Source organism: Lichenostomus cassidix, chromosome 17 (assembly GCF_008360975.1).
Source record: "Lichenostomus cassidix isolate B80296 chromosome 17, HeHo_3.0, whole genome shotgun sequence".
NCBI lineage: Eukaryota > Metazoa > Chordata > Aves > Passeriformes > Meliphagidae > Lichenostomus > Lichenostomus cassidix.
Genome location: NC_139497.1, coordinates 8,980,763 through 9,007,891, shown reverse-complemented (window position 1 = coordinate 9,007,891; position 27,129 = coordinate 8,980,763). Strand labels below are relative to the sequence as shown.

Sequence of the window (27,129 nt, the reverse complement as noted above, 5' to 3'; positions counted from 1 at the left end):
TTGGAGCCCCAGAGTTCTCCCTCCAGGGACTGTCCCTCCTGGGCTGTGACCATGCCAGTTTGAGATGTCAGTGGCTAATTGGGAAGCTGGCAGCTCCTGTGCTGAAAAACTCCTTAGCAAACTGTAGAGGGATTTTCGGACTTGGTCTGACTTTAACTCTAGTGCTTAACCATGGCAGCCAAGGGCTGGCTCTGAGTGTCAGACTGCAAACCCATTGCCTGTGCTTGCTGAGTCTGTCTGCTGTGGGAAGGGAGCTGGGCCACAGTGTGTGTTCCTGAGCATTCCCACCCACCTGCCTCCCTGCAACAGGAGAGCCTCCGCACTGCAGTGCACCATCGGGCTGGAATTAGAGTCTGTTGGCCCTTTATCTGGGCGTCACAACAGATGGTGGTGATCCAGAAACTCCTGTGGTGCAGGGAGGCTGAGGGGGAGCCTGCTCAGGGGCTGTTGCTCCTGAAGGATGGGAATGTTCCCCAGCTCTTGGTTGGGCTTTTTCTTGCTCGCATCTCCTGTGTGAAAATGTGGGAATGGAGCGGGTGAGTCTGGGCTTGATTTGATTGGATCCATCTGTGTAATGTGGGCTAACTCTCAGGTTTGTTGTGAGTGCAGAAATGTGTTGGTATGTCCGAGGTGGGAGCATGAGAGCTGGTGTATGGCTACACAGGATGGCAACCTGCTAAAACCACTCCCTGCTCCTGATGCTGAGAGCCCTCTGTGGCTTTGGCTCTGCCATCTGCCAAAAGAGAGTATTGGGTGTCATCTGTGAGGGTGTGGAGAGTTTGTTGTGATGGTACCTCAGAGGGCACCAGTGTCTTCTCAGGTGTGCTCTGTGCTCTGGTGGGGGAGTTCCCATCCCAGGCCTCACTATCCTGTTCTTCCCCTGCCTTGGAAGTGCTGAAGCAGATCACAAACACAAACAAAGCAGTGATGTGTCAGCCTCGCTGCTCTGTTTATGTTTAGTTAATGAGAGTTGGCATCTGGAGCTGCTTATCCTTTGTCCTTGAGTGTAGAACAACACTTGGACTGCAATGGGCTCTTCATCTCACAGTCATGATCATCTGTGAGGGTATGGCAGGAGATCTGATGGGGGAAGGCTGTTTCTTCCTTGTGGGATTACAGACTTTAAGCCTTGAGGAGCTCATTCTGCCTGCCTGCATGTAGCAAAGCACCCCCCCTCACTGGGACTGGGGCAAGAGCTATGTGCTCCCCTGGCAGAGGGGCCTGGATTTGGGGCTCTTTCAACCCTGCCTTGAGTCACCATGGAGGACAAGGTCACACTGGCCAGGCAGGTGCTCTGGAGGGCTGTTTGAGGTGGTTGCAAGCAGCATGACTTGCAGCCCTCAGTGTTTGGGTAGGCGGGTGGTGGTGATGATATCAACAGGGCTGAGAGCACTTGTGGAGGGGAGGGGGAGAGCTTGAAGACAAGGCAAATCAGCCACCTGCTTCCCAGGGAGATGCTTCCTGTGGATGCAGCTGGAATACAGGGGGGTAGATGTGTCAAACAGGGAAAAAGTCTCTCTGGTGGATCTTGTCACCTTCATGCCAGCAGAACTATTCACCTGGCAAGTGGGGTAAGGGAGTTCTGCAGACTCCTCTAAAGCTCTTGCAAAATCTGATGGGATTTGGGGTGGGAGATGTTGGGGTGGGAGATGTTGGGGCTGGGACACCCCTGAAGGCTCTGTTTGTGCTGTGACAGGTCTGCCTGTGTCCTCCCTGCGTGGGGGTGGCACTGCAGATCATCTCCTGCTGTGCAGCAAGGCCAGTCTGTCACGTCTGTCTGTCTCTGTGGTCCAGTGTCGACATCAGAATCTAATTTCAACCTGCTGAGTATTGGCCAAGACTAACTGAAAATGTCTTTGGGGAGCTCCTCTGAGAGCCACGTAGCTCCTCTGAGCCACACTGCAGGCTGAGCTCTGGGGTGACTTTGTCCAGGCAAGGCACAAACATAGCTCAAATTATTGTCCTTGCTTTTGGGAGGGTGAGATGGCGCCTCTTGCTGTGTGGCTTTGCTGTGTCTCTAACAGAGGAGGAAGCCACTCCCTTGAAGTGTTGTCTGGCTGCTGGGAAACAGCATGTGTATCAATATTTTGTAGATCCTGATGCAGGATAAGCGCTAATGGGCAAAGTGCTTTTGCTGCAAACATTTGAAATTGAGACTGACCCCAGGACTGACCCAGGAGCAGGCTCCCAGGGATTTGGAGTGTCCTCTGAGAGCAGCAGTGCTGTGAACTGGAGCTTGTCCAGGCTGCTGCTTCAAACAGGGCTGTACCCCTTGTTCAGCTGGTTAATGGGCCATGCCAAATGTGTCTACCTCCCAGGGACAGCAGGACACTTGGTGGGATGCCTGACTCCTTGTGGGGTGGGAGGCAGCAGAGCCCTTGGCTGCTCATCCCTATCTGGACAGGGACACCCAAGGCTTCTGCTCCCAGCCAGAGTGCCAAGGCTGGTGGGTGTTTTGGGAGGGGATACTGCTTCATTTGGGGGAAAACTGGAGAGGTTTACCTGTAAGGGGGCTGGAATCCCTGCTGGTAAGGGCTTTCACAGTGCAGGGAAGCCAGCTCAAGGACTTCAAAGGTGATAATATCTGGGGTACTGGGGTAGCAGGGAGTGTGCAGAAATGCTGGGAGTGCTGGAAAACATGCTTTTGGAATGAAAGCATGACCTCATTCCTTTGCTCCATTTTCCCACCCTGTGTGTGTTTTCAGGAGGCATTGCTCCTGCACAGTACAGGACCTGAAGCAAGTCTGAACCTGAGGTTTTGCTTTCTCCCAGTGCTGACATGTGTCCTGTCTCTCCACAGCCATCAAGGTGAGCTGCATTGGATCCTGTGGGGTGTCCAACAAGATCAATGACACAGCATGGACTGTGGAGGAGCAGTACTTCAACAGCACGCTGTCCCTGGCAGACAAAGGTATGGCCCACAAAGGCCTGGTGGAGATCTGTGGTTCGGAGATGCTTTACAGAAATGTATCACCAAGATTCAGCATCCCCTCGATGTGAAATACCCCTCACAGGCTGCCTTGGCCTGTGCACAGAGGATGGGAGCCAGAATTAGAGACTACAAGAGCTTAGCAGGAGCTGTGCAGAGAAGGATCCTGAGCAGAACTTGGCAGCCACCCTGCAAACACTGCTGGCATCCTCTGGCTCTGGTGTGCCTGAAGCAGGGCTGTCAGCAATGACTGCTCCCCTGTCTCGAGGCTCTGTGGGTTCACGCTGCTCTGCTGCCTGCATATGTTGCTTATGGTGGTCACAAAACACTGATCAAAGGTGGTCAGCAGAAGCCAGTAGTTTGCTCTGAAAGGAATGTGGGGGTATCACATCACCTGTGCTCCAGGAGAAGCCCTGGGAGCATGGCAGGATCAGCCTGGGACAGTTACCCCTTCTCCCAGTGAGATGGAGAGAGATAGCGATGGGGTTGTATTGTCCTGTGGGTAAAGTGACACCAGCAGCCTCTGGGGGATCTGAGCCTGAATGAATGCTGTCTTTCTGCTGTTAAATAGGTCAGCCTTACCACAAATAATTCATGCTGTGCCCTGGCTCCTGTTGAAGTCAAGATGTGCCAGTATGCACCTGCTGAAGGCAGTGGCTGTAACAGGAACACAGCAAAAGCCCAGGGTAGCAGGATCTCAGCCCTCTGATACTGTTTTATCTAATAACAGGAAATGGGTAAAACTGAAATGGCAGTTTCTGCTAGCTCAGCAATTTTTCAAGCAGAGCTTTTAGCATCGAGAGGAGACTGAGCTCATCGTCACAGCAACTGGTGAGAGTGCTGCTTGCTCTCAGGTCCCTGCCAGGGGAGACGGTTGGCTGGCTGGCTCTTGGCTCACAGCCTGGGGGCTGCAGTCAGAGATAAACTGCCTGGGAGGGCAATGGGAGACATTTCTGCCTGATTCTGGATGTGCTGAGCACAGAGAGCCCAGCCATGAATGCTGGGGGGCACAATCACAGAGGCTCTATAAGGTGCTGCAGACCATTGGGCTTAGAAGAGTTGGGAGCTATAGGCTGTGTATGAATGTGGACTTGAGGAGAGGTTTTAACCTTCAACTGCACTGAAAAATTCTTCTTCCAACTTCTGTTTCTCATATTTAATGATTAGAGGGAGAACTCTGATACTGTGGTCAGATCTGTGCTGGTCAAACTGAGCAGCAAAAGCCAGGCAGGAGGGTGGAGTGGGAAGAGGTGGGTGTGCTGGTTGTTGGTTTTGCAGCCTCTGGAAGACTTTGATAGCTGCTTTGGCAGTCAGTTCTTTAAGGTTGCCCTTGGGAGCCATCTCCTTGATAACTAGGAACTAGGAAGGATGGAAGGAAAAGCCATGTGCTGAAGTGTGCCCTTTGAAGGCCTGACATCCAAAATTTGGTGGCCAAAATCTGGTATTCCCAGTTCTCAAAGTGTTTGTGGAAAACCCTGGTCTTTTGACTCTTTGTTTTCTGGGTCCCAGATTCCTGTATACATCCCAGTGCAGTGCTGTTATCTGTCACCCACTGGTATCACAGGCTCTGCCAGCCTTGAGCAGGTGCCTGGGGCTGGCAGCAGGGCTGGGCTGCTGGCTCTGCACTGGAGCTGGTCACAGAGCCACATGCCTGGGCTGTGAGTGGGACTGAACGGGCCAGTTGATGTCTCCCAGAGCTGCCGCAGCTCCAGGCAGGTGAGGCAAGAAAAGCAGTGTGTGATTTACCTGAGGTGTAATGGATTGAAGGGAAAATCTGTTCCTATAGATTCGTGTGATCGGAAACTGAGCTGTGTTGTGGTGGTGTTCTTGTCCTGCCTTGCAGAGCTGCAGTGAGATGACAAGGAAAGCCCAGCCCAAGGTGCCAGCAGTTGGTCTGGAGCAGTGTGCTGGGTACTCACAGTCACTGACCTCTGCTCTTCAGCTGCTTGTGTCCAAGTGGACACAACTTCTGGGAGCTCTCAGCCCCTGATTCCCAGCTGCAGGGCAGCAGATAGGGAGAGGGTGGTCAGTCCCTGTGGGTGGGATTGCAGCCAAGGGGGGTTTGCCCTTCATGCTGAGGAGTTATTGTCCTGGACTTACAGGTTTGTCCCATGTCTGCCTTCAAGCAGCACAGCTGGGGCCCTGGGAGGATGTAGATGGAAGGGAGAGTGTCAATAGTGCCTTTGGAACTGAGTCCACCAGTGGAGATGGCTTTGCAGCCGACCCTTGCATTTGCTGTGCTGGCTTGCAGGGCTGTGGAACAAAAGCCCTGGGGTCTGGCACTGCTCCAGCCTGCGGCACAGGGACAGAGGGAGCTGTCTGCTGTCACAGCCCTCACTGTGACATTGATGCGTGTCTGGGCTGGCAGAGCTGAGGGAGCTGGGCTGCCTCTCCATATCCCTGCCTCTGTGTCTGCCTGCCTGCCTGTCTGTCTGTCTGTGTCCTCCAAGGGGCTGCTGGCAGGGCGGTGTGCTGGCACAGCTCAGCCCTGCAGTGAGGCAGTGGCAGGGCTGTGCTGGGGGTGTCCTGCAATGGCCTTGTGCAGGCAGAGCCTCGGCGCTGACTCAGCCGTGGCGTTTTTAGACTTTCCAGGAATAGCTTTCAGCTGTCCTGGCCTTTCCTGAAGAGAGCATGAAGGAGCTGCAGACAGATGGAGTGTCCCATGTGGGTGTTCCCTGGGTGCCTCCCTGCAAGGCTGACACCAGGCTGGGAGGGGAAACTGGGGCAGGCTGGACTCCCGGCTGTTGGAGCACAGGGTGGTGAGGTCACTGATGGTGATGGCAGGAGCCCAGGTGAGGGTGAGTTAAGGGAGCTGGAAGAATTCCAAAGAAAGAACTCCTAAAGGAGCATGAGGCCAGCCTGACCACTGGCCTACACTGGCCAGCACCAGCAGCCACTCGTGACAGAGCATGACAAGCAAGTTATTGTGGTGGCATCTGTTATGGTCCTGCAGGTGTGTAAAACCCATGCAAAAACCCCCCAGGGTGAATCTGTGTCTGTTCCTCTAGGTGAGGGTTGCCTGTGCCCACCTCACCTTCTCCCATCAAAAAGCAAGCAGTAGAAGGGAGGGCAGGACTGTGAGAGGTCCTGGTGTCAGGTGGAGGGGCTGCCTTCCTGCCACACAGTTCTTATCTGCACAGGGAATGTCACTGCCTGAAAATTAGTGGAGGAGTAGGGGGAATTTGCTTCTGCCTCAGAGGACTTTTCTGTTCCTGCCTTCCCCCCACTGCAGCAATGCTGTTAGCTCTTCCTTTTGAACAAGTGCATTACAAAAAAAGGTGAGGAGGAGCAGCATGTTCCTGCTGGGGGGTGGAACTGGCAGCCAGGCTGTGCCCTGGGGCAGAGGGTGATTCCAGGCTGTCCTCCAACACCATCCCCTCGAAGGGGGCTCATCCAGTCTCACAGCATTGGCTTGGCTTGAGGAAGAATCCCAGGTGTCCCCAAGGCCACACAGCTAATGGAGCTCTGTCTTGCCCGTCCCTGGTGAGAGGCTCAGCTCCAGTGGTGGCACTGCAGTGCTGGCACCTGTGGAGGTGGTGCAGGGAGTCAGGCTCAGCCTGAAAAACAGCCTGTCTCGCTCTCTGCCTTCCCACATCCCAAGCAGGAACTTCATAAGACACCGATCTGTGCTCTTTGAGGACACGTGGGGGGAAGGGGAGAGGAGGTTTGCAAAACTGTCGAGGCTCGGATTGCTCTTTAAGCCTCTAAGAGTGACTCCACACTTCTCCTCCTACGCACCTTTGAATTGAAATAAGTGAGGGGGCAGCTCGTCCTCTGTGGCATCAGCCGCTGCTTGTATTACACATTGCTTTGGGTTTTTTCTTAAGGCTGTACATTGCATGAAAAAGGAGGCAGGCCCTGAAATAACCCAGATGCCCACTTTGGCACTTGTTTAAGGCACTTTCCCTTCTCACCCCACCTTGGAACAGCACCCAGGATGTGGAGGACTCAGCCATGCCACTGGTGCTGGGTGTTGCTGCAAAGGACCCTGCTCCCTTCGGGGCTTGTCCCCACTCGAGCAGGGCATCCTTTGTGCTCTGGGAAAGCCTCTCGTGGGGCTGAGCAGGAGCTGGAGGAGCAGGCAGCCGTGAGGAGCAGGGAATTGTGCTGTAGCCTTGGCAATCACACACAGGCCAACGGTTTAATGAACTCAGGCTCTTTACATAAAAGCTGCTGGGAAGTGCGGAGTGTGCCAGCTGCTCCAGAGCCTCTCGCTGCTCTGTTTGCTGGAGAGCACTGCTGTGCTACAGAGGTCACTCAGCCCACGGGGGGCTCCCAGGGGGACTTGTCTTTTGCCTCCTGGAGGGGAGGCTAAGAGGGTATTTACTTTTCCCACTTGGACTTTGATTGCTCGCTGGTGTTGGTTTTTCTTTAGCAAAGAAATGCAGGAGGGGTGGGGGCTGCTGGGTTTCTGTAGGTGTCAGCAGTGCAGGGGATCAAGTGGCAGTGAGCACAGAATGGCACTGCTTGTACCCACAGCTCTCAGACACAGAGATGCTTCTCTTGATCCAATATAATGGAGTGATTCAGCTCTGCAGAGCCTCCTGCTCCTCTCCCCCTCCCTGCTGTGGCTCTGCCCTTGTTCAGCCAGAGAGGAGCAGGTCCATCATGTGCCTGTACCCCCACGGGGCTGTCCCTTCCCTGGATCTCCAGCTGCACACACAGCTCTTGCCCTGTGGAAGGGTTGTGCATGCAAAGGTAGACTTTTGTTTTTTTCGTTCCCTCCTTGTACCTGAGTTGAACTCATGCAGGGAGCTGGCTGTAATTTCCAGCTGACCTTTCTTTTGGCAGCTTGTTACTTAGCTTGAAGGCGCTGCAGGGATTTCCTGGCAGCTCCACACGCTTCCTCTGCTGGCAGATTTCTTGCACAAAGAGCTAAAAAGGGGCAGCTGTGCATCACCTCTTCCCTAGGGTGGTTCTCTGCCGGCCTGGCACAACACCTTCATGGCCAGCACTTGGCACAGGGTAACAATCCTGGCTCTCAGCTGAATTAAAAAATCTTGGTGGCCTTACTAAGCAGGATTGCGAGACTTGTGCAGGTTGTCCTGTGTGAGCAGGAGGTCTCAGAGCAGCAGGTGATGCTCCTGGACAGCCCCTGCCCAGGTGAGAGCAGGAGGGTGCCCATGGGCAGTGGTGAGCCATTAAGGATGTGCTGTGCCAGCTCCTGGGCACACTGCTGCCAGGTTCAGGAGCAGTAGCTGCAGGTTCAGCCCAGGAAAACCACACGGAAGGATCTGCAGTTGCCTTGGGTCACAGCTGCTTCCTCAGCACTTCCCAATTTCTTGCCTCAGTAGACCAGTTAATCCTCTGGGTGCTTTTGCAGCATTGCAATACTGCCAGATCCTGCTAATTCATTGAGAAGGTCTCTGAAAACTGCTGACACAGAGGTTTGTGAGCAGTGGAGCCCTCGCCTCAGCGCTGGGCTCTCTGCTGCACCTCCTGTGTTACAGAAAGGTTTATCTCAGCAGCATTACCCATGCTGGAGGCTGTTCCTGCTGTGTGTTTGTGGGTATGCAAAGCTGGAGTGAACGAGTTGCTGCCTTGAAAGGGAGCATGGAGCCTGCTGGGGTTGTGCTCCATTGCTGCTATACAGAGCAGAAGTGCTCTCCTTGGAGCTGAACACTGAGGCTTTCCCAGCAGCTTTGGCTGTGCTTGCTGGCAGGTTGCTCCTCTGGCTCTTGGCTGCTCCCTCTGTGGCACCTGTGCCTCCTGATGGCAAGAGCAAATGTGTGCATTTTCCCTCCTTTGTTGCAGTTTGTAATCCCCTGTATTAACTCCATTCACCAGAGGCTGAGTTGAGTCCTGTGCTAAAGCTGCAATGGCTCAGCATCACCTCAAGTGCCCTGGCAGACTTAATGCTTCCCTTCTGACAGCTCTGATAGAGCCTCCTGAGAGCTAAAGAGCTCTGGCCTCTTGCTTACATCTAATATTCAGTTTTCTGGTTACAAAAGTGGATGAGGAGAGAGGGGAGGACAGGGGTGAGGGGGGTGCTGGCTGCTGGGACTGCAGTGAGAGTGACATCTCTGCCTGTAGCTGGGGAGTTGGGGTCCTGTGGCACAGAGCAGAGCTAAGTCTGTCTATTTCTCCACCCCTGAGTGGAAAACATAAATCTGCTCCTTCCCTCATCTCTGCCTGAAGAGCCTTGAGAGGAGAGTACTCAAGCTGTGCATCAGCAACACCAGAATCAGTCTAATTCAGCACCTTTGGAGGAGCTTGCCTTCCCTAGGGCCAATTTTAGGCAGCAGGAAGAAAGACCATATTGCTACAAGTGATGGCACAGGGACCAGCAGGCACCAGGTACCTTTCTGTACTCCTTGAATTGGCCAACACAGTTAATGCATCACTTGTTAAGTGGCCAGGGAGAAATTGCCATATGGTCTGGCCTGCTGTTCCTCTCCTAGAAGAACCAAAAAATCTGTGTACTCCAAAGGTGCAGCCTGTTCCTGTACTAGCATCCATGTGTACAGCAGGAAGCAGAGCCACAACCCTGTGCTTGGCAGGGACTGGTGGGGAGGGACAGAGGTTAGAGCAGGAGCTCTGTTTCAGCCACTCCCTGTCTCCTGTGCCTGGAGTGCAGGACACCTTCCAGGCTCCTGGTTGTGGTTGTGGAGGTAATATCATTCTTCTCTTTGGGAGATGGAGGGAGTGATATGTGGAATATTCACCTCTTTTGCCCTGTGTAGCTGTGGGTGAAGCCTGATGAGGCAGAGGTGTGTGTTGTGCCACAAGTTCCTGGCCTGCAGCCTGCTGTGTGTCACATATCTGGGCAGGCTGTCCCAGTGCACAGCAGTGTGAGCCTTCATAGCAGAGGAATAAAGGCTCACCTGAGTCTGTTGTGTCTCTGCATGAGTGACCAAGGCACTTCCCACCTCCCTTCTGCCATCCTGGAGGACCTGGCTTTGTCGTGGTGGCTTTGACCTTTGTGGAGAGATGGCTGTGACTGCCTGTGACTTCCAGATAGAGACACTGGGGCAGCCAGCCTGGGAGGAGGATTTGCAGGTGTCCCTGCAGTGGCACTGCTTGGAACTCAGAGCCCAGGCAGATCTGGCCCCAGTGCTGTCAGACTGGGATGTTTGCACAGAAAGCTGCCAGACAGCCCTGGGAAGGTGGGTGGGACACAGCAGGTAGGGCTGCTGTTCCTGTGGGGTTGGCTCCTCCTGAGCCCCAGCCCAGCCCTGCTCTTGTGCTGGGCAGAGGCTGCTGGAGGACCTTTCCCAGCCCTTGGCCAGATGCAGGCAGGGCAGGGTGTGGGCAGGGAGCTTCCCCTCGATCTGGAGGGATGATGGCTTTGAAGGGCTGGTGACTTCCTCTGGCTGCCAGCTCTGCCTGGGCAGGGGCCTGGCAGCACCAGCCAGGGAGGCTGCACTGCTCGGACAAGAGCCCAGACACTTTCAGCAGCTGTGGATCATTCGACTTGGGTCATTTGTTTAAGAGTGTAAATACAGATGTGTGGTCATTTCACTCCACACAGGTATGAGGGTGTCAGTTTTCCCATGTGGTGCAGCAGTGTGCTGGTTTGCAGTGAGTGCACAGAAACCTTTGTTTGGGTGGGAAGGGACCTTAAAGACCACCTTGTTCCACCCCCTGCCCCCCTTGTTTCATCCCACAATCCCAGGCTGCTCCAAGCCCTGTCCAACCTGGCCTTGGACACTTCCAGGGATCCAGGGGCAGCCACAGCTTCTCTGGGCACCCTGTGCTTGGGCCTCCCCACCCTCACAGGGAAGAATTTCTCCCCAGTATCCCATCTATCCCTGCCTTCTGGCACTGGGAACCCATTCCTCCTTATGCTGTCACTCCATGCTTTTGTTCTAAGTCTCTCTCCAGCTCTCCTGGAGCCCCTTTAGGCCCTGGAAGAGGCTCTAAGTTCTCCCTGGAGCCTTCTTTTCTCCAGGTGAACATCCACAGCTCTGCCAGCTCCAGAGCAGAGTGGCTCCAATCCTTGGAACATCTCTGTAGCCTCCTCTGGATTCTCTTCAGCATCTCCACACCTTTCCTGTACTGTTCCCTGGGGCTGGGGCAACTCTGCAGGTGGGGTCTCACCTGAGCAGGGCACAGGGGCAGAATCACCCCCTTTCCTGCTGCCCACACTGGGGGATCGGCCTGGCATACACAGTTGAGGCATTCTGAGCTTCTCATCCACCAGCATTCCCAAGTCCTTCTCCTCAAGGCCTCTCTCCATCCATTCTCTGCCCAGCCTGTGTTTTTGCTTGGGATTGCCCTGACCCAGCTGCACGAGCTTGCACTTGATCTTGTCAAACTTCTTGAGCTTCTCACAGGCCCAACCTCTTCAGCCTGGCAAGGTCTCTCTGGATGGCAACCCAGCATCACCAGGGGATCCAGAGACTTGGCATCAGCCCTCTGGATAAAGGCATTTGCTGTCTGTAAATGATGAGTTGTTCCAGAACTCCTCGCCTTCCAATGGTACAAGTGAACAACTCCAGTCCCAGTGTGGAACGGAAGGGAGCAGCTGAGCCATGAATGGGAGAGACTGGACAGATCTCCACTGGATTCAGGGAAATCTCCAAGGTTCTTCTGCACTGTTAGTGTGTTGTTGCTGCTCCTGCTATCTGGACCAGTTTTTTCCTAGGCTGTCTGGGGCAGCAGCTTCTTTCCCTCCAGGAATGTTTTGGGCGGAAGTTTCCCAAGGCCATGCGGGGGAGGCCAATCTCTGCTGGCTCGGCTCCTATCAGGGGGAAAGGCTGCTGCAGGTATGGCCCCACAGCAAAACCCTGCTAAGCCAGCTGCCTCTGCTGCCTAATGACTTTCTCAAGGTATTTTTAGCTACACGTAAACTTCAGGAAAAGCTTTTTTGCAGCCGAGGACACTGTGGCCTTTGTTCCGGCTTCTGGGAATGGGGAGGTGCCGGCTCGGCGTGGCTGCGGTGGCTGGCACAGCCCTTTTGCCCTCACCGTGGTTTGTGAGCTGCCCTGGAGCCCCTGTTTGAGGGGTCTCAGTAGCCCCCCTAGAGTAGTGGTGAGCTCCTGCTGACCTGCTGTGCCCTGCCCAAGCTGGGGGCTGGTTTGGCAAAGCCTCTGGTTCTGCAGCCGCATGGAAAGGGCAGCTCTTCCCAGGTGTTGGGATGGCCGTGGGCCCCACCATGGCTGGAAACCAGCTCACCTCTGCCTGCTGCCAACAACCTCTGTTGCAAAGCCCACTTGCAAATGAAATAAGCACAATAAATGCCCTGGATTGTTATTTGAAACTCTCAGGGCTGAAGGCACAGGGGTAATGAGTGGCTTCCCACGGGCTTTGTGTTCCCCTTGGTGCTGGGATGCTGGAATTGCACAGGCAATGCAGCTGTGGGACAGCTCTGGATGCTGTGCCTGATGCTGCATCTCCCCTGCTGTGATCTGGGGATCTGTTCAAGGCATGTGAATTCCTGGAGAGACACACATTGCCCTGTGTCACCATCACAGAGGCTGTGCTGGACTGACACTGCCAGCGTCCCTTGCAAGGAGCTGAGGTGGCTTTTTCTCCTGTTTTCAATGAGAAAAGTATGTGGGTGTTGGCTCAAGGTCAGTCTGTGCCCTGCTTGTGCTCAAGGAGTGGCTGGGATGAGGGAAATTGAAGATTTTCCCTATTATAGCAAGATTAGTCAGCAGTTGGAAATGGAAGCTCAGTCTTTAGGAGCAAAATTGCCAGCTGGAGAGTTTAAAAGTAGTTGCTACCTCCCTTCCCCCTGTAAGGGTGCTTGGCTTGGGGTTTGCCAGCTTTCCACCAGACAGTGGGCAGAAGACAGAAATGGTCTTTTGTAATTCCAGGTTGTAAATGGAGCCTTTGCTGTGTCGGTGCTGGAGGCACCTCTGCCAGGAGAAGCAGGAATTACTGTACCCAGATTGCTGCTAAATATCTGCCTCTCCTCCTGCTGCAGCAGGAAGCAGGCAGGACCTGAGCTCACCTGTGGTCTCTGCTGCCTTGTTGCTCTGCCAGGCACTCTGGATCATGCCAGAGCTTTCATGGGAGTCTCCCATCTTGGTCAGGACCTTGGGCTTTTCTTTGTATTAATTTTGTTAACCCTTGTCTCTGAAATATCTGCACTGAATTCCTTTCTGCACCAGTGGGTGCCTTGGAATGCCCACTCTGGGATGCCGAGGGTGTCTAAGGATGCTTCTCTCTCTTTGGGGGAAGGAGAGAGTGGGCTGTAAGGAGCAGGTCTGAAAACAAGAGCTGCTGCTGGTCACCTGCAGCATCTCCACCCTGCTCAGTGGAGTGGAGAACAGGGCTTTCTGTGCTTCTCTGGCTCCCTGCTCAGCTCAGGGTGGGGCTGGGGCTCTGTGGCCCTGAGCTGAGCAGGGCTGTGATGCCCTTGGTCCCTGTGAATTGTGGCAGGGCACAGCGTCAGCCTGGGGTGGCTGGTCTGGGAACTCCTCCCTGGCTGCAAAGAGCAGGAAGGGCCTTTTCCAGCCCTCACCAGCAGCTTGTTGCAGGAGGGAGCTGCAGGCTGCTCTGTGGGGTCACAGCCAACAAGTCATTGGGCACTTGGGCTTGGTCAGAACCATCAGGGTGGTCTAGGCTGTCTCTGAGGCAGTTCTCTTCTGGTGATGTACTCAGAGCTGTGCAGAAACTGTCCCAGTGCCAGCGAGTCACACGGCGCTCTGACAGCCAAACCACATTCTCTGCGGGTGCTGCTGCCCACATGTGTACCTGGGAGAGTTCATGGCCTTGCTTGGTGGTGCTGTGTGAGTTAGAAACTGTGAAAGTGCTCACAGGTTCACCTGCAGCCTGACTTTCTGTTGGTGCACCTGAGCTGGGCAGGAGTTTGACAGAAATGACTTGTTGGATGGTGCTGCCTGTAATGTAGAATGAGGACTTTTACTTGATGGACTCTGTGGGCTCATCCTAAGGGCCCTGGAAAAACTGAATGCTCTTAGCAGGAGACTTGGAATCACTGCCTGCACCTTAATCTGAGGCTCTGCAGGTCAGACAGCTGGGAATTCTCCAGGTCTTGGTGGAAACTCAGTGACCACAACCCTCTGGAATTCCCACCTCCCTCCCATCTGCAGGGCAGGAACAGGACTTGCTCCCACTCCCTTTCAGGTGGAGTAAGTTCCTGTACTGCAATGCAGAAGCTGCACAGGGCAGTCGATGTATTCCAGTTATCCATTTGCTTTCTGAAAACAGGGGTAATGGGTATAAGATCAATGGTGAATGGTGCCCATTAAAAGACAGAAACCCTCGGGGCAGCACACGAGGGCTGCGTTCATTGAGTCATTCACATTAACCTGACTTTATCCTGGAGCCAACCAGCAAAGGCACCTGCTGCAGCTCACCTGGCGCCTTTACTGAGCCAGGCTGCCCAAGATGGACAGGAGGGGCTGTCCCACCCCTGCCACCGAGCCTGCCCAGCTCTGGAGCATCAGGCTTGGCAGCAAGGGCAGAGCCTGGCTTGGTGCCTCCACCTGGTGACAGCGCCGGGTGCTGCATTTTAGCCTACATAATTCGGGTTTGTTTGGGGGACGGGAGGGGAATCAGCAGGGAGGTGATGGCAATGAGCAAATCTTGCTCCTCTCTATGAGGACAAAGTGTATAAATAGATATCTCTGATGTTTTCCTGACGAGTCTTTGCAGGAATCCGTGATGAGGCGCGTGTTGGATTATTTATTCTGCTGTCCCTGCGCTGCGGGCAGGACATGCTCACTGGGGTGTCCCTTGTCCCCCTGGGGTGGCTGAGTGAGCAGAGAGGCAGAGATCCAGCTTTTCACAGCACAAACGATGCACCAAGTCCTGTCTGGGCTGCAGTGACAGTGGGGGGGATTTACTCTTCTCTCCCCCACCTCCCCCTTCCATGTAATCCACTTAATCCCCTGACGACAGGACTCGATTACTGTCAGCTCTGCAGAGCCAGCGTTGCTAACAGGCAAGCTGCCTCCTCCTGTCTTGCAACAACAAAAGCACCAGCTGGATCTGGGGTTTTGGTACCTCCAGCAATGATCCTACAAAGCAGAACAAACACAGCTCGATTTACTGGGTATCCAGGTCTCCTTCAAGCTCTGCCACTTTAAAAACAAAACCTCTTGTGTGTACACGGATTTAACAAATGTGGATAAACCTCAGTGGTTTTCTTACTGAAGGCAACTTTGGGAGATGTCTGGTGTGTCTGGATCACCCTGGGTCCAGGGTCCAGTCCAGCCATCATACTGCCCTGGAGGGAATCTGGGATCAGAATTGGGAGTGCTGGAGGGTAGATGGAGTTGGGGAGTTGGAATCTGTAGCTGTTGTTTTAGCCATGGACTGGATCTTGGCTCTGCCCTCAAGGCTGTTGCAGAGCACTTGTTGTAAAAAACAAGTGCTGAGGTTTTAATGTTGTGGAAATATTTTTCTGGGCTTCTCTTGTCTCAGCAGCCAGGCTGAGGTATTGCTGGTCCTTCTTGTGACCAGGGTGGATGAACCTCTGGTTCCAGCTCCTGAGCCCTGTGCAGTCTGTGAGGGGCTCGGTGTGTGGCTGGTGGTAGAGATGCCCACCAGAATTCCCTACCACCCTCAGACAGTGACTGTGATCTCTCACTTTCCCCCTGACTGCGTGACATGGGCAAGACTTGAGGAAAAATAAACACAGCAGCCCTGCTCTGTGTTGATATCCTGGGATAACCCCTTGTTGTGGCACTGGGATCCCTTAGACCCTGCCCCAAACAGCTTGATTTACAGGGTATCTTAATGCAGAACATCTGTCCCGAGGAGGGGTGGGTGGCAGCAGGTGCTCCTGTTAGCTCAAGCTCTGCCCATCAGATCTGGAGCTGCCCAGTGGCTGTAGGCAGCTGAGCAGGTTATGCGGGATTCCCTGGCTGGTGGCCTCTCTCTCCAGAAGACTACACATTCCAAGGTGTCAGCCTATCCCTCTTACCCTTCACTCTTTTTTCCACAGGGGTCCTGACAGCTGGAGAGCACAACTTTCCCTTCCAGTTCCTGCTGCCAGGTAAGATGCAGAAAAGTGGCTGAAGGCCTTTCTCTGTAAGCCTTGGCTTTTGCTTATACCTCCAGTTCAGAAACTGGCCTGACCCAGCCTTGTATTTTCTCTCTCAACTCCAGCTTCTGCTCCAACATCATTTGAAGGCCCTTTTGGTAAGGTCCTGCATCAGGTGAAAGCTGTGATAGACACACCTCGCTTCTCCAAGGACTACAAATGCAACAAGATCTTCTATGTTCTCTGCCCTCTCAACTTGAATGACATCCCTGACATCGAGGTAAGAATGAGGAGAGGCATGGATGGGCAGTGCCAGCACTTCAGCACTTGTCTTTGTCCTGCTATCTGAGGAGTCACTGTGCTGTTGGACAACTCTGACTGCATGTTATGACTGTGCAAGAGCAGGACAAGGACTCCTCATTTCTTCTGCCTTGCTGTCAGTCCCTGCTCCAGGTGATTTTTGACTTTTGCATGTGTTGTTTTGAAAGATTCAGGTGAATTTTCACCATGCAGGGAGATATGTTGTCTTGTGCTTGGAGAGCTGGGTGTGGAGAGCTTGCTTTGGAGGCAAGAGTGACTAATAGGACATGAGAACTGTGGGCTGGAGAAGTGAAACCTGTTGTCTGTGGTGTTGCTGGTTCTTTGCATCTTAGATGCAACTATTTCTGCAAATACTTCTGTTTGCTTGTTTCGAATCTCTTGAGTGTTTTCCCAGAGGCTCTCTGACTCTCTTGAGCCAACACCTCTGTCTCTGCTATCCTGCAGCAGCCCAACACTATGTCCATCACCAAGAAGTTCAACTACAAGCTTGTGAAAAGTGGCAACATCATCCTGACGGCCACGTCAGACCTGAAGGGCTACATTGTGGGCCAGGCCATCCAGCTTCGCACCGACATAGAGAACAAGTCTGGCCGCGACACCGGAGCTGTGGTGGCCAGTCTGCTCCAGGTGGGTGTCCAGTGGGTGATTCTCTGCCTTGTGCTGGTGCTTCACCCCAGAGAGCCCTCTGTGAAACTGGGGCAGCCAGGAGGCCAAATGTCCGACTCTGCTCCTCTCTGCCTTCCGGGGAAAAGAGGAGGTAGAACTTGCCTTGCTTATCCCTACTCAGACTGTCACACAACAATTTGTATTCCTGCTCTGGAACATACCTGTTAGGGTTGTGCTTGTGCTCATTTGACAAAGCAGTTGGGTGGGTTTGTGTCCTGACTTACATTTTGTGGGAGTTAGGAGTCCATCTGCAGCCTCTGCACAAGCTGTATTTCCTCCTGTCTGTGCAGAAAGTGGCCTATAAATCCAAGCGCTGGATTTATGACCTGAGGACAATCGCAGAGGTGGAAGGCTCAGGGGTGAAAGCCTGGAAACATGCAGAATGGAAGGAGCAGATCCTGGTTCCAGAACTGCCCCAGTCCATTCTACAGGGCTGCAGCCTCATCCACATCGACTACTACATCCAGGTGAGTTCATCCGTGCTCCTGGGGATACCCCTGGGCTGGGCTCTGCCTCTGTTCTCCCTGGGCTGAGCTCTGGAGCTGTGGTGTGGGTGGTCCTGACATCAGGTGAACCCCACTGCCATGTATAATGAGGATGCCACTGTTTTTCCTTCTCTTCCAGGTCTCCCTCAAGTCCCCAGAGGTTTCGGTCACTCTCCCCATCTACATTGGTAACATTGCTGTGAACAGGGTCCCGCTGAGCCCCTCCTGCTCCATCCAGCACATCCCATCTGTGGTGGTCCCCAGTGCCCCCCCGGAGGAAGAGGAGGCTGCCAGTGGCTATCACCCCATGGACAATGTCTCCATCCCCACCAAAAGCCATTCCCAGCAGCAACCGTTCAGCTACGCCCCAGGACTGAGCTTCCAGGAGATCCGGGCGGTCTCGGAGCAGACGGGCTCCCCAAACCACCCCACACTCTGCCTGTCCACAGGAATCACTGTCCCCTACTACGCCGAGGGGAATGTGGTGCCTGTCCCCACAGCCAGCTCGCTCATCCTGCCCCCAGAGTACAGCACGTGGGGATATCCCTACGGTGAGCAGCGCTCCCGGGATCTGGGACTGGGGGATAAACGGCTCCTACTGCCAGTCTCTGCTAGCTGTGAACTGTTGGGAATCTGGGCATTCAGTCAGTCTGCTGGAGGCTGGTGTCACAGATTGTGACATCTCTCTGCCTGCTTTAGCCTCTGGAGGAGTCCCCTCTTCCAGCTGTAAAAGCTGGCTGTCCTTCCCACATCCACGCCCATGCCTGTCCTGGGCTCGTGAGGAGAGGATCTCCCTGCTCTTAAATGAGCTTTCAGCCTCCCACTGATAGAAAAACTTCTTGGCTTCTGGTGAGGCTTGTGGTGGGAGCAGAGCCAGGAAAATGATGTCACTGAAATCTTCTGTCTGACTTGGAGTGGGCCTGCAGCTGGTCTGAAGCTGTGGGGGTGGGAGGTGAGAAAGTGTCCGGGGTGGAACAGCATGGGGAAATCCCAGCATGCTGGATTCTTGGAGCCCTGCTGGGGTGACAGGGCCAGCAGTGTGTGCTGGATTGCTGGGGTGACAGGGTTAGCAGTGTGTGCTGGATTACTGGGGTGACAGGGCCAGCAGTGTGTGTTAGCACAGTCCTACCCAAATCAACCCCTCTGTTTGCACTGGGCTAACAGGACACTCCATGTGTAACTCAGCCCTGGGTTGGGGCACATGGAGCATGGGTGATCTGGAGGTGCTGGAGATCAGGGGGATGCTTGTGGAAAAAGGGGAGGAACAAAACAGAACTGTGAGGTGCTGATTTCAACCACTGTGGGCATTGGGGCAGGGATGGGCCTGGCTGGCTCAAATACTACAAACCCCATGTATCTCAGCAGGGCAGGTTTTGGGGCCCTGGCAGGGAGTGTGTGGAGGTGTGTTGCTCCATTCTGCACTGGGTTAGAGAGACTGGGGTGAAGGGAACCTCCAAAACACCCACCATAACCTCTCTCATTCTTCCTTTCCCCACAGAGGCACCTCCATCCTACGAGCAGAGCTGCAGCAATGCAAACTCCAGCATCAGCAATGGCAATTAGCCCTCCCCTGCTCCGAGCCCTGCCGGCGCTGCCCACCCTGGCACCACAGGGCACCTGCCTGTGGCAAAGTCTGGTACAGAACAAGGCATCTTCTTGTTTCTCTGGCTGCTTGGGGGGGGAGCTGCCACATCCCGGCCTGGGCTTTTTCAGTGTCTTTCTAGGGAGGGGGTAAAGAACCAAAAAGGGCAGCCAGAGCAGCCTGCATGTGTGTAGGAGAGGTCTGGGGAACTGAACTGCCTCCTGCTGCTGCACCAAGTGCTGGAGAGCTGGATTTACCCCAGGGATGCCCTGGGCAGCAGCCTGTTCCAGTACTGTAGTCAACACTAACTGCTTTACTATCAAAGCACCTGCGATGCCTTATCTGAAACGCTCCTGACTTGACACAGCTCCACCGGAGGTGAAGGCTGGGCTGGGTGGACTTTCTCTCCTCTTTTAGGGGCCATGTGCTCTTCACAAATGGTTTTGACAGCCCTTCCTCCTCGTCCTCAGAGGTCCGAAGGGTAGCAGGAGGTTTCTTGGAGTAAGCAGGTTTGGAAGGTCAGGACTTCTAAAAAGCCAAAAGCACAAGCCTTCGCTGTACCTGAGTTGTGGGGGGAGTGACTGGCAGTGTGAGTGGCCATGGGCAGAGGAGGGACTCATGGGGGCACTTGCTGATAAGCCCTGGTGAGCTGTGGGGGTGAGCCTGGTGTTCCATGGGGTGCCCTTTTCCATCATGGGTGGCTTTCCTCTGCAGAGCCATGAGGGACACAGCCCATCCTTGCTCCCTGCTGGGCCTTGGTGCCCAGGATAACAGCACTGGTCACTCTGCAAGCAGGGAGATCACATCCATGTCCCATCTGCTCCCCTGCACGGAGCCCTGTCCTCCCAGGCCAGAGTACATGACCATCAATCACAAAAGTCTGTCTGCTGCTACCTCTGAGTCTGCCCAGGGGCTCTGCCCATGGGATCCCTTCCCTCTGGGACTGTGGCAAGCACAGACTCTTTCCCATGGGAATTTTTCTCTTCTTATTCCTGTGTTCTATAAACAAAGATAAAGTTTGGATGTTATTGAAATGGTCTCTGGAAAGATAGGCAGTTCAAGCCTGGCCAATCGGCCTAGGGGGAGGTTTTGAATTGACCCAATCCAGACAACCTTTGAAAGTCTATATAAGTTTTATAATTAAATAATAAAATCAGAATTTTTGCCACACTTGATACAGCCTGGTCCTTGCACTCTGCTAGTGGTTCAACAGCGACATTGGACCACCTTCTGTGGGGCTTAGCCGTGGCTGTCCCCAGCAGTCAGTGGCTGTCACTGCCAAGGCAGCACACCAGGCTGCTGGGCCAGGGGCCTGTTGTGGCACTGGCTGGCTGTGTGTCCCCTGAGCCTCAGCAGGATGTGACAAGGAACACAAACTGTGTGGGAACACAAACTGCTGCACCTTGCTCACAGCCTGCGCTGCACCCAGCAGTTGGGGGAACAAGCTGGGTTTTCTTGCAATTTTTCTTTTGTGCATTTTCCCCCCCTCCTTGTTTAATTTTTTTAGCATTGACTGCCCAAGGTGAGGAAACCACAAGCCATGTCCTTCAGAGCCACAGGCGCCCAGCCAGGCTGGAATTGTGGCCTCCAGACTTTTGGCACCTCAGACTTGGTCCCCACACGGCCTCAGGCTGGGCAGGCAATATCTGACAGACCTTTAGGAGCGTTTCCAGCCACTGCCTCCTCGCTCAGCCACCTCTGTGCACCCCTCAGGCAGCTGGGACAGGCCCTGCTTTGCACTCTTTCTTTGCAAATGCTTTTTTTTTTGGTTTTTTGTTGGTTTTTTTTTTAAGCACTGAACTGCTTTAAGGGTAGTGTAGCGAAGGTGCTGTTCTGAGCAGTGCTGGCACAACATGCACCGATGCTGATAGAGTGATTATCATTGTCCCTGAGTATATATAAATATATATATAAGAGATTAAGTTTTGTTTTTAATGATTGAGTTCAGAAATACAAATTTTAATGATGTATTTAATAAATTATTCTAAGAGAAATGCTGTGCTTTTTCATCCATTTCTGATGCTGATCCATGTGCCTGTTCATGCCAAATCCAGGAATGCACCTTGCTGATTTCTTACAAAAAGAAGTGAAGTTTTTTTTGCTCTCACCAGGAAGGGTGGTGAACTCTGCTGAGGCATCTCGGGGAAAACAAAAACGGTGTGGTCTGACCACAGTGCCAGGCTCATAATTCCACATGGCTGGAGGGAACTTGGCACCATGTGGGTTTGGCTCTGGAGAGAGCAGCCACTGCACTGCTGCTTCCCAGGCCCTGTGTCCCAAAGCCAGGATTTGTCCAAGTGCCCTGGGAGTCTTGGGCAGTGCTCACTGCTGACAGGGTGGGCTGGTGGGGAGGAAGGGGAGAGCAGACTCTCCCTTTGAGAGGATGGAGATGGCACAGCTAAAGTCTGGCTGGACAGGTTGGAGACCACCAGCCCAAGCCCTCTCCTAAAGAGCCATCTGGAATAAACTTACTAAAAGTGGAGGCAGGCTGCTCCCCACACCCCACTTTGGTGATCCCATGTCTGAAGCATGCAGGTGTTCCCTAAATGTTGTCCCTGCAGGGTGTGATCTGTGTCTTGGACACAAAGATCCTTCTTCATTCTCTGCTCAGCTTATGCTTCTGCCCAGCTTCCATGGCCCAGACTCTCCTTTGCCTGGTGCTCCAGCCTGCCATGAGCAGCATTATTCATCCACAGGGAGTCAAAGGCAGGTACAGCTCTTCCCCAGTGCTCTCCCTCTTCCTCCCCCTTGGATCAGCCTGTCTTGCCTGGCTCAGGCTGCAGCTCCTGTGGCCTTCCTTGCTCTTGGCTGTACATATCCCTCAATCCAATTCCCCACCTCAGGAAAAATTCCTATGAACTGTCAGTGCTTCTGGACCTGCTGGGTTGGGCTGGAGGCTCCTGACCCAGCCAGGCTCTGGCAGAGGCAGACAGGACTGGGACCAGGACTGGTCACCCAGCTTCTTCTCCATCCCAGGAGCTGAGCTGCTGGTGATGTGTCCAGCCCATGTTCCTGGACTGGAAAATGGGATTGCTGTGGCCAGAGCCACTGGGCTGTTTTTCCAGACTCCCAGCCAGCATCTGTCCTCCTTGTTCCACCTTTGCTTTGGGAATATCCCATCTGTGTTGGAGGCTGTGGAGGAGGGAGCCTGGCTCCTGTGCTATGCCCTGGGTCTCTCCAGTGCTCCTGTGCACCTCAACTTGCTCTCCCAAATTCTGTTTGCTACCAACTGGTCCTTGGGACCTCTTTGCTGTTCACGGAGTGCCCTTTGCAAAGCAAGGAGCAAACGGGAACACTTCACTGGTCAGGAGTGTCCATCACCTCCAGCTGCTGTGGAAGGAGTTGGAGCTACACCTCATGGTGGTCTTTGTCCTTCTGGGTGCCAGGGCAGCTCCACAACCCAGCTGCTCTACAGGGGTCCCTCTCAGCCCTGTGAGGTGGCTCTGGCCATGGTGCAAGTCATTACCCTGGGGTTGTCTCTGTGCAGCCTCTTTGTTGTGCAAGAGAATTGACGTAACAAGTGACAATCAGTGTTTTCCAACCCTCCTGCCCTGCCTTGCCTGTCCCAGGCTGCACAGGGAAGTGAAGCCTGGCACAAAGAGCCTTGTTGATGTTTAATGGAGCTCTCTGAAATGGGCCAGGATGGCAGGATGGAGGGGTTAGTCCAGCTCTCCTTGAACCCCCTGCAGGTGAGGCCCCAGGGCAAGTCCTTGGGGTGTATGAGGGCTTTGGATGAGCACAGTGGGGCAAACCCTAGTGTTTGGGTTTGGATTTGGGGTTGAGTTTGTCTACTCACCCTCCCCAGAGAGGAAAAATCCCTCTGTCCTCTGTCCACAGCCTCTCTGGCTTCTACCTCTTGAAGTCTTGGGGAACTCCTTTAGGCCCTTGGTCATCTCTCCCTCCTCTTGCTGAACACTGGAATAAAGACAAAAAAAAGCCTATTTTTCCTAACCCAGCTCTGGGTAAAAAACTTCAGCACATAGGAATTCATGCAAATTCCTGGCTCAGATGTTTGAAGCAATTGGTTTTGAGTTTGTTTGAAATGGGGAGGGGGAGCAGTGGGGTATGAGAGAAGCTTGTGAGTTGTTTCCAAACTCAGTGTTCAATGGAAAACACCAAAAATATCATTGGTTCTTTTTTGGTTTTTTTTCCCTGCTGCTTTTATGTCCTTCATGGTTTTGTTCTTGTCTTGCTCTCTACATGTCCCACCACTGTATCTTTGGCTTTTTCAGTGTTGTTTGTGTCCCACTAAGCTCTGCTTTGGCATCTGCTGTCTCTCTGCCTGCAGGAGATGGGGAAAGGGGAGTCGGGGGATGCAAAGGCTCTTCTTTCTTTTGGACAATGATTCTTTTTTAGCTTTCCACTGAACTTCCAGGAGTTTTGTAAAAATAAATATTTTCTGCTAGGACTTTTTCCTGTTGAGCCAGCACAAGATGGGAGATACAGGGTGTTCTAGGCTCCATTTGGGTTTTATTCTATATTTTAAAGTATTTCCAACTATCTGCAACAGGAATGTCTCATCCCTCCTCCCCAAGAGACACTGGTGGGGTAAAACCCTCAGAACTTGTGCCCTTTCTTGTACCACTACTTGTGGCTGTAATTCTTTATTCCTGTGATTCTCTTTACAGATTTTGGGGTTTTATACAACAATTTGTGAAGGCTCTGTACAATCTAAGACTTCTCTGCAATTTATAACTGGGTTTTCAAATGTAAACTCACAGTTTTCCAGGTTTACCATGGCTTCTGGGGAGTATTTTTGTCCTGGGCTTTAACCCCCCCAAATGTAAAGAACTGGAAAAATGTAAATAAAGATGATCTTTTTTAAAACCATGGGTGTTTTTCTCAGGGTATGTGATGATCATAAATGATACCTCAGCTGTCTGGATGCTGAGAGCTGATGGAGAGAAGTGGTTCAGAGCTGTCAGTGGAGGCATCCACACTGGAGTCAGAGCTTGGAAGTTGGGTTAGAGCTGAGGCTAAAGCAAAGCCATGGCTCCTCCAGCTCAGCAGGGGAGTGGCTGGAGTGGGAAGACCCACCTAGTCTGTGATGGTGAATCACAGAATCATGGAATATCCTGAGCTGGAAGGATCCACCAGGATCATCAGCCCAGCTCCTGTCCCTGCACAGACACACCAACAACCCCACCCTGTGCATCTCTGGCAGCATTGTCCAAACACTTCTGGAGCTCTGGCAGCCTCAGGCTGTGCCCATTCCCTGGGGAGCCTGGGCAGTGCCCAGCACCCTCTGGGGGAAGAACCTTTCCTGAGTTCCAACCTAAACGTCCCCCCCGACACAGCTCCATGGCAAGCTCCGTGGGCAGGTGCCGCTGGAAGGACGCGGCTGCGGCCAGGAAGCGCCGGGGCGGTTGGGTTGAGCTCTTCCTGCTGGCAGGAATCCCAGGATGTGGAGCTGCGGCTCCGCTCGCCCGGCTCGGGCGGGAGAGGGCGATGTCCGCCCGGCTGGAGCTCGGCGCGGCCGTGAAGAGCCTGCGAGGTGCTCTGGCTGCCTGGCCGAGCCCCGAATCCCTTCCTCGGGCCGAACCCCGAGCTCCTCCCCCGGCTCCCAGCAGCTGCTCCGGGAAAACGGGGAGTTCTGGCTCAGCACATCCCGTCCTCGCCCCGCTGGAGTTCGCTCGGGAGGCGAAGCGATGCGTTTGAGATGGACAAGAGCTGTGGCCGGTGGTGATGGGCTGCAAAGGCTCTGTGTATTTCTGGTTCTTTCTGCTTTTTTTGAGAGCCTCTCCCATCCCTGATGGCTTGGGGAGGTTTGTCCCAGTGGCTGCTGCGTCCCTGTGTCCATCTGAGAAGGACAGAGCTGCAGCAAATGCTGGAGAGGAGCCACCAGAGCCTGTCCCGATCGCGTCCGGCCTCCCCCACCGCCCTCATCCCTATCCCGTCCTTCCCCGGGGTGCTGGGCCTGGCTGGTAGGAGCAGGGATGAGGGCAGGCAATCCCCTACATCCCTCGTGGAGCATCCCGAGTGCGGCATGGGGTGATGCTGAGCATCCCCAGCGCGGCATGTTGGCCATGTCCAGGCTGACCCCGGCCCGTGCTGCAGCATATTTCAGAGGTGGTTCTTTGTGCAGCCACGGCTCCATCCCGGGGGCATCCCAGGAGGACACGCACTCTGTCACCACCCCGCCTCAGCCCGGGCGGGATGAGCCTCCCGGGGCCCCTGTGTGTCCCCGCCGGGCGGGAGGCGCCGCGCCGGGGGCTCCTTGGGGACACTGCCACGGCCGTGAGGGGCTACCGGTGCACAGGCGGCTCTCGGGGGGGCGGGGGTGTTGGGATATTAATTAATTAATTAGCTGCCGCTGCCAAGCGGAGGGCGAGGCTGCTCGGAGGGGATGGAGCGGGCGGGGGGCGGGTCCGCAGGCGCGGGGACTCTTATTTTGACCGCGGCGCTGCCGGGCGGGCACTGCCGCCGCTGAGGGCCGCGCTGAGGGCCGCCGCCTCCTCCCGTGCCGGGCCGGCCGAGCCAGCGCTGCCTGCAGCCGCTCGCTCTGTGCCGGGGCTCGCCCGAGGCTCGCAGCGGCTTTGGGACCCTCTCGGGCTCCCTCACACACCCCTCCGCTGCCCGGCGCCTGCGGGGTCTGGCTGCTGGCCCAGGGGTCCGGAAGGGATCCCCATGCTGGAGATGCTCCGGTGGAGCTGCGGCGCTTTGCTGTCACAAGTTGTCCCCAAGCCCGAGTCACCCCGGCTGTGCGGGCAGCGCCGCTCCAGCAGCACAGCTCCCCGAGTCAGCCAGTGCATCGCGACAGCGACAGCTCCGGGCTGGCACGGCTGAGCCGGGAGAGGACAGGGGCTGGAGGTGTGGGATGGAGCGGGGTAACCCCAGCATTCACAAGGGCTGCCCATGGCCGCTGCCCCCGGCTGGGAGTGCCGCAAGGTGAGAGATTCACTGCAAGGCAAAATAACAATGTCTTAGCGGGAAGGACCCACAGGATCACCCAGCCCAGCTCCTGTCCCTGCACAGACACCCAACAATGCCACCCTGTGCATCCCTGGCAGCATTGTCCAAACACTCCTGGAGCTCTGGCAGCCTCAGGCTGTGCCCATTGCCTGGGGAGCCTGGGCAGTGCCCAGCACCCTCTGGGGGAAGAGCCTTTCCTGATCTCCAGCCTGACCCTCCCTGACAGCTCCAGCCGTTCCCTGGGTGCTGTCTCTGTCCCACAGCAGAGATCAGAGCTGCTCTCGGGAGGAAGCTGGAACAGAATTGTCCATTTGCCTGCTCGGAGGAGTGAGGTGACAGCTGGGGCTGCAGGAGAGCAGCCTGAGGACCAAGGCGTGGAGTGTGTCCCTCCAGAGAGCTGATAATAAATGTGTAAACTGACTGCAGAGCACTCAAAGGCTCCTGTTTCTCTCCAAGACACACGGATTCCCCTATCCAGGAGGCTGGTGCAGCAGCACCTGCCCATCCCTGGGTTTCCCTGGGGTAGGTGTGACTTCCCTGGGTGACTTCCGATGCACTTGTGGGGCCAGGGAGCCATTGCAGGTGTTTATCTCCTGCCTTGTGCTATTTCTGCTTTACTGAAGAGCTGTAAAAGGGATAATTGTTTTACAATCATGGGTTTATGGCCTGGGCATTAGGAAGGGCCCTGTGGGGTTTGGGAGGGTTGAAGCTGTTTTGGGTGCTCAGGATGCAGGGAAGGGAGTCAGAGGCTGGAAGTGACTCCTCTATGGAGCAGGGCAAGCTGCTCCCTCTGCCCCATCCCTGTCTGTAGGTGACACAAACACCAAAAACCTTGCATGAGCTGGGCTGAAAATGACCAAAATGTGGGAGAAGCTACAAAAGGACGTGATTTTCTATGGTTAACTTCTTGGCAGGAGGGCAGAGGGGCTTTTTGGCTCTTTCTGGGATCTCGCAGGGGTTTTCTGTAGGTTTTTGGGCAAGCTCTGGTGCTGGGTGCTGCTGGAAGTTTGGGGAGCTCGTGATGCGCTCCGCTGGGAACGGTGGCTGCTCTTCCCCCGCAGTCTCGGGGTTTGCTGGGGCCTCGGGGGCTCTCGGTAGGAACAGTGAGGAGCCGTGTGTACGGGTGCCGGTGCCGGCCCGTCCCCATGGCAGCCTGTCCCCGTGTCACCGCATCCCGTCCCTGTACGGCACCTCCCGATGGGCGCCGCCATGACGCCGTACGGACAGCGGGGCCCCTGAGGGAGCCGCCATGCTGCCGCGCGCATGCGCCGTGCCCGGCCGAGCGTCTCCATTGAGAAGAATGAGGGGCAAGGGGCGGAGCCAAGGCGCGAGG

At 54.7% G+C, this 27,129-nt stretch overlaps 1 protein-coding gene across 1 annotated transcript in view; it reads left to right on the top strand.

Moving 5' to 3' along the window:
* The window catches only part of ARRDC1 (arrestin domain containing 1), a 38,899-nt gene extending 15,185 nt beyond the window's left edge, over positions 1 to 23,714 (top strand). Inside the window, exons 2-8 of the mRNA XM_085076402.1 lie at positions 2,801 to 2,911; positions 15,792 to 15,842; positions 15,956 to 16,110; positions 16,596 to 16,778; positions 17,108 to 17,284; positions 17,442 to 17,853; positions 18,801 to 23,714. Of these exons, the coding sequence (XP_084932528.1) occupies positions 2,801 to 2,911; positions 15,792 to 15,842; positions 15,956 to 16,110; positions 16,596 to 16,778; positions 17,108 to 17,284; positions 17,442 to 17,853; positions 18,801 to 18,865 (1,154 nt within the window). The 3' untranslated portion in view covers positions 18,866 to 23,714. The remainder of the gene's footprint in view (positions 1 to 2,800; positions 2,912 to 15,791; positions 15,843 to 15,955; positions 16,111 to 16,595; positions 16,779 to 17,107; positions 17,285 to 17,441; positions 17,854 to 18,800) is intronic.
* The last annotated feature ends 3,415 nt before the right edge of the window (positions 23,715 to 27,129 follow it).